The sequence below is a fragment of the Chroicocephalus ridibundus genome, chromosome 1, assembly GCF_963924245.1.
Source record: "Chroicocephalus ridibundus chromosome 1, bChrRid1.1, whole genome shotgun sequence".
Lineage (NCBI taxonomy): Eukaryota > Metazoa > Chordata > Aves > Charadriiformes > Laridae > Chroicocephalus > Chroicocephalus ridibundus.
This window is the reverse complement of record NC_086284.1, coordinates 136,787,028-136,793,027: the sequence shown is the minus strand read 5'-3', so window position 1 is coordinate 136,793,027 and position 6,000 is coordinate 136,787,028. Positions and strand designations below refer to the sequence as shown.

The 6,000-nt window shown below is 38.1% G+C and overlaps 1 protein-coding gene across 1 annotated transcript in view; it reads right to left on the bottom strand.

Moving 5' to 3' along the window:
• Positions 1–677: 677 nt before the first annotated feature.
• The window catches only part of ATXN10 (ataxin 10), a 108,102-nt gene continuing 102,779 nt past the window's right edge, over positions 678–6,000 (bottom strand). The window contains exon 11 of the mRNA XM_063322628.1: positions 678–1,828. Within this exon, the coding sequence (XP_063178698.1) occupies positions 1,641–1,828 (188 nt within the window). The 3' untranslated portion in view covers positions 678–1,640. The remainder of the gene's footprint in view (positions 1,829–6,000) is intronic.

The window sequence follows — 6,000 nt, the reverse complement described above, 5'->3', positions numbered from 1 at the left end:
AAGTCACTAAAAGCAACAAAAGTTAGACTCTTTGTTCCTATTGGCATTATCCCTTTATATACATCCTTTACTTAACAAATGGCTAAAGCCAGCAGTTTTATATCATTGCCTTTAAAACCAACAGATGACTAAAATCCAACTAGGTCAATTCCACAGTCCCACCTGGTCAGGATGGCAGACACTGAAATCTTACGGTTAACTTAAAAAGATCTTAGTAGTCCAGCTATACTCACCATCAGTTTTAAGTATTACCATATATTTCTCATAGTTCAAAGTACGATGTGTTTTTTTTTCATTTTTAAATCAAAAAACAAATTGTATGTGCAAAAGCTGATGCACTTGGCTGAATGTTACATGCACGTGCAGTTTTAGGACGGAATCTTCCCTTCCCATTTAAGAATGGGATTAAAAGATGACAACAACGTGAACAACTTAGCTTTTCTGGGACTTTCCTGTTAGACACACCTGAAGATAACCAAATGACAGCAAGGATACACAAGTGCTAGTCATACTAAGCTGTAATTGTTTTTTGTAATTCTTGTAATGCTTATGCACGCAGGATTACATTTCTTGGCTACCAGGGCAAAGCTATGGCGCACACAGTGTTAACCACGTCCCCGTCCCCCCACCCCCCCCCAGCCCTTTCTTCACCCCCCTTTTCCCCCATCTCATTCATGCCACATTCCACAGTGGCAGGGTCCAACAACAATATAGGAGGGTACCCAAAATGAAGAGGCAGGGCCTTCCATTCTTCTGCCTCTCTTGAATTAATTAACTGGAAATGAGTTTTGTCAATGTTTTGGAAAGGCAGAGGGGTGAAAAGAAACTGCTAGAATTAATCACAGTGAGAAACTACCTCTTCAGCAGTCTGCCAGAGTTCAGAAAACCCATGAGAAGTGCAAAATAAAAGGAAAGTGGGCTGACTTACCATCCAAAGGAACAAATAAAATTCAAACAAACACCCAAGTCTCCAAAACAGAGACATGCCCCAGTGCAAAGGAATGTAGCATCTGTTGCCACAACAGCTTCAGCTTTGTTTTTAATATACTTGTCATGAAGACAGAAAGGTAACAAGGTAGAAAAGACAATTTACTAATAATTTAAATACACAGAAGGCATGTTGTGTTTGATTCACTAAGTATTTATGTACATCCAATGTTCCACTGATCGTTATATAAGAAGAGATATTAAAGCACTATGATTGAAAATGAGTAACTTCATTGTTTAGCCCTGACTCAACACAGATCTTTTAAATGGAGAAGGCAGGCTGCAAAGTTATTTCTTTCGTGAGGTTTTAATGATAGTTATTCTCCAGGTTCAGCAATGGAAATTATAACAACTCAATACTGCACACATGATATCTTTCTACTAAAAAAAACAAGAAAGTAATGAAATTTCAACCATCCTAAAAGAAGGATTTTTTTCCTTGGTTAATTTACCTAGGTATTTAGAAAATGTGTAGGTGTCCTTTTGTTTACAACAGTGAAGGTGAAGTATCATTTGGCAGTTTTTCTGAGAACAAACGTAACACTTCCAGCAGACTGGAACTAAAACTGAAGAAATCTTGATTGTCTGAGCAGGGAAAAATATTTTAAAAGAGAAATCCTCTTGTAATGATTTGACTGCTCTGAATTTTTTGTTCATGAGGGCTTTTTCCTGACAGATCTCAGAATTAACTTGTCATCTCGTTTCTCTATCTCTACACCCATACTCTCCAGAGCAGAATTGTCTGCCAGCCCCTTCTCCTCCATCTGCGCAATAAGCTCTTGGTTTCTCTCATTCTGTTCGGTGAGATTTCGGATAGCATATACTGCCCACTGGTTCACAACTGTTGGACAAAGTTAAGGATAATTTATTTATTTAAAGATGAAACAATGCTTATTTTATTACTGCATTCCCCTCCCTCTGCCCCCTCCAATCCCTCAAACCTAGAAAAACAGTAGAAATCAAGGGTTTGAAAAAGTAAGACATTTACAGGCAATGACTCTGAACCTGCAAATACTTGCATATGAGGTAATTTAAGTTTAAATGAGGTATGTCCATTAACTTCAGGCAAGTTCACTAGGTTTTATCTTGAATTTAAAAAAAAAAAAAAAAAAAACACCAACCAAAACACAAGCGAACTGCAGGAATTAAAAGGACATATTGTTTAAAACCCAAATTACAGTTAATTGAAATGTTCCAATGATCTTCCGAGTGAGATTAAAAAAAAAAACCCACAAGTCAGTCACTATGTTTACAATCTGCACACTTCAACACCACACTTCCATGGACTGGCAAACAAAATGAGCCACAAATCAGGTACAAGAAAGATGACAACTATTATTGTTACTGTAAAAGTTGAAGAAATGTAGAAAAAGAGAAATGTATCTTATCCAGGTTAACAGCTGAAAATAGCACAAATCGTGTGGGAGACACTTACCAATGTTTAACTCCTAGTGTTATCTAAACTCAGTTCTTTGTGCCCGGGTGCTTTTACAAACTTGCCAGCAGAACAGACACTAGGATCACCAGCAGGTAGCTCCTGCTCATGTTTAAATGGGCACAAGCTGCAACTTATTCACCTTCTAAGGTGGTCCCTTGAGGCCAGGACTGAGGCACATGTCAGGGCCGTAGACAAAGGATTTAAATTCCCAGGATTATCAGTCAGGCATCTTCCAAGTGAACTACAGTGTTCATTTTATGAAGTGTCAGAGATGTTAGTCCCAATTCTGCAGCTGAAAAGCTATGTTATGATATAATCTTTCCCAAGTTACCCATATGGGAGGCAAGCCATTCTGAATCACACAAAAGTGGTTTGCCTGCAGGGCACCAATTATTTACGACATGTAGCTTCACATCCAGTAGAAGAATATGCATAATTTACTCATCTCCTTGACGTCTTTTGGGTTGGACAGTGTCTAAGCACAGAGATAAGATACTGTTCTTATGGGCATTTGCCAGAGGGTGACTGGAGGGGAGAAATCCTCCATTGTGGAAGATGGGAACTTCAGCCAAAAGAATAAAATACAGGAACTGGACTTCCTTACACAATCTGTCATGACAGCATTTGGAAAATGCAGTACCACTGCATGCACATTCTTACAGTAGCGGTCTTGCCATTTTCTCTGTGCACTTTGCACTGACTGTTGCGCCTACCTTGCTGACGCCTCCAACTACCCCTTAGGCAGTCTCTCATGCTGGGTTGTTGGATGCACCAGGCAATGTGGATGAACAACAGAACGCAGCAGAAGCAGCTTTCTTAATATGAGACCCGGCCTTCAAAAGCTTACATTTTAAGAGAGAGGAAGTGATAAACTGAGAATACGGGGGACAAAAAAAAAAAAAAAAATGACCGCTATACCTAACCGCAGTGCTACTTAGATGCCAAAAGAGAATAGAAAGAAGGGACTGAAATAAAAAGCACATGAGGAATCATCAATAGAGAGAGAAGGGTTTAAATGAAGAGCAACTTGAACAAACATCCCAGGAAATATACATGCTAGGGAACAATCCTGCACTGGCATCCACCAGTGAAACAGCCCCCTGTCTTTTAATAGCAGTTTATATTTATTTTCACATTCAATCAGCCCAGAACTGAAAATCAAAAATGGCAAAGCAGTAACAACTGTAAGGCGCTTTTCCGACTGAGTTCTTTAGACCTTGTGAGGAAACATGCTGCATTTCTCCTTCATTAAAAAAATTCTGTCTAAAGGCTGGATCCAGGTGGGGTAGTAACAGAGGAGAGAAATCAAGAAAAAACAATAATTACGTACCAGATCAAAGCCTTAATAGGCAAACAAGACTGAGAATATCAATGCATTCTCCTCTTTCAGCACATCTCCACCATGATTAAGTGAAAAGACAACTGCCAAACTGTAAGTTACATAAACTGAATATTTGCACTGAAGACTACATTTGAGTATATAAAACAATAAAATACCAAAGAAATCAAATCATATATAAGCAGAATCTCACTCATCAGCTCCAATGGTAAGAATAAATTTCAGAATAGTAAAGTATGCAAGCTGACGAAGGTACATGAACAAACAGATGAATAAAGGCCGATACCTAGCAGGTCTTTCTGAGGTCTGATTTAAGGCATTTCACGAGTGCCAGGAAGTAACATGAAGTTCTCCCAACGGACTGTGAGAAACATGCTACCACCCTCCCCGGCTCTGCTCCTGGGATGAGAAGCAGACTTGCTGTGCTCCTAAAATACAAGTCCGCATAAAATGGAGCACTTGCATAAAAGAATACCTCCTAAAAAAAAAAAAAAAAGTTATTTTCAAAGAGTGACAGTTCTCAATCATGCAAAGTGCCACACAGAGAAAAAGTACTCTCAAAACATTTTTTTTATGTATTAGCCTTGGGAATAATCCTGTAACCATCATCTTTATGTCCTTCAACACAAAAACACTGCTAAACCCCACAGCAAATGATGTTCTCCTATTATCATATCCATTCATGCTTACATAATATCTAAGACATCCCCATTATCTTATGAACTCTATCATCATTATGGCATTTATCATTATTGACTACTGTAGCTGAAGCTGCAAAATGGTTTCAATAACGTTTTCACTCACTCAAAAACTCTTTTCTGTATGTAGGTTTTCCATTGTAAATTCAGTCATGAATATGCATGATTTCCCTTGTTCGCATGCTGTGTGAGGCTAAGACCTTTGGATGGCTGTATGCAGACCTAGACAGACTTAAGTGTCAGCAGAGATTAAAGCTAGTCCCCAGCTAATATTCACATTACCCTCTTGCTCCTCTCCAAAGATAGAGACACAGAGAGAAAATTAAACATATTCCAGAGTCTCTAATCCTACCAACACTTTAAGCACTTTATTGTATGCTCAGCTTTAGAAAGAGAGCTTCTAAAGTTTCCATAGTTACTACAAATAAGAGCATGAGCCTGTTTGTTGTGAAAGTGCAGAAAAGAAAAGAAATGCAGCAAGCACAGTAGATCAGATCGCGCAGACTTGTCTGGATTTTTCCAAGAGGACACGCCGCACTCTCAAATTAATTAATCTTATAGACAAGAAGTGAAGATTACAATATCTCTGTCACAGTGCAGAAGGCATACAAAAGAAAAAAATTTTGCTTTCGTTTTGCAGGAGCTTCATTACTAGACTAGGGAATGAAAGTAAACATTTGTACGCGTTTATAGCAATTCTTTTTCAATATCCATCAATACTGTATGCTATGGGATTCTATGGTAATTTTCACTTATATAAACAACAACAAAACTGAATCAACTTGCCTTGTGTTCCATACTTGTGTAACATCTTCATACAGCAATTTAAAATTTATCATCTAAATTCCTTTGGGTCGTAGCTTCAATTGTCAGGGAGGGGGGCATACAGGGAGAAAGGAAGAGAGCTAGAGAAAATGTACTGGCAACCTGCCCTAGAGGATGAAAAATTTTACTATCTGGAATCAAAATAAAGCATGAAAATCTATGCCACTAAATGCTGTGGAAGTTTTGCCATTGACTGCAAAGGAACTTTACACGATTCTCTTGTTTCTTTTAATATGGATTCTGCTACAAGAGGTTGCTAGAGCTAATGCTAGCAATAGCACAGTGACTATTTTATAAGTTTAATGGTGTGTGAAAACACAACCACATACTGTCAGGAGTCGCTAACCAATACCATATTGCAATGCATTACTGGAGCGGACGACTTACAAACCATTTCCCAAAGAGAGTATTCCAGCTTTTAATTCTCATATTAGGAGGCCCAATTTGGACTAAATGTTATTGGCAAGTCTATTGCAGCCATCAGGATCCCTATGAATTGTTGTATAAAACAATTTGGATTCTATGGATGAAAGATAGTAGACATAATTATTAATGAGTTTTGAATCTGATGAGGTAGATATACAGCAATGCATAAGTAATCTTTCAAGCAACATACTTTCAAAAGGCAAGTAGTGAGTTTTAGAAGTTAAGTATTATCATTAACTAATATAGGATACTGAAAAGTGGTGACAAGGAGAATGAAATACATACAT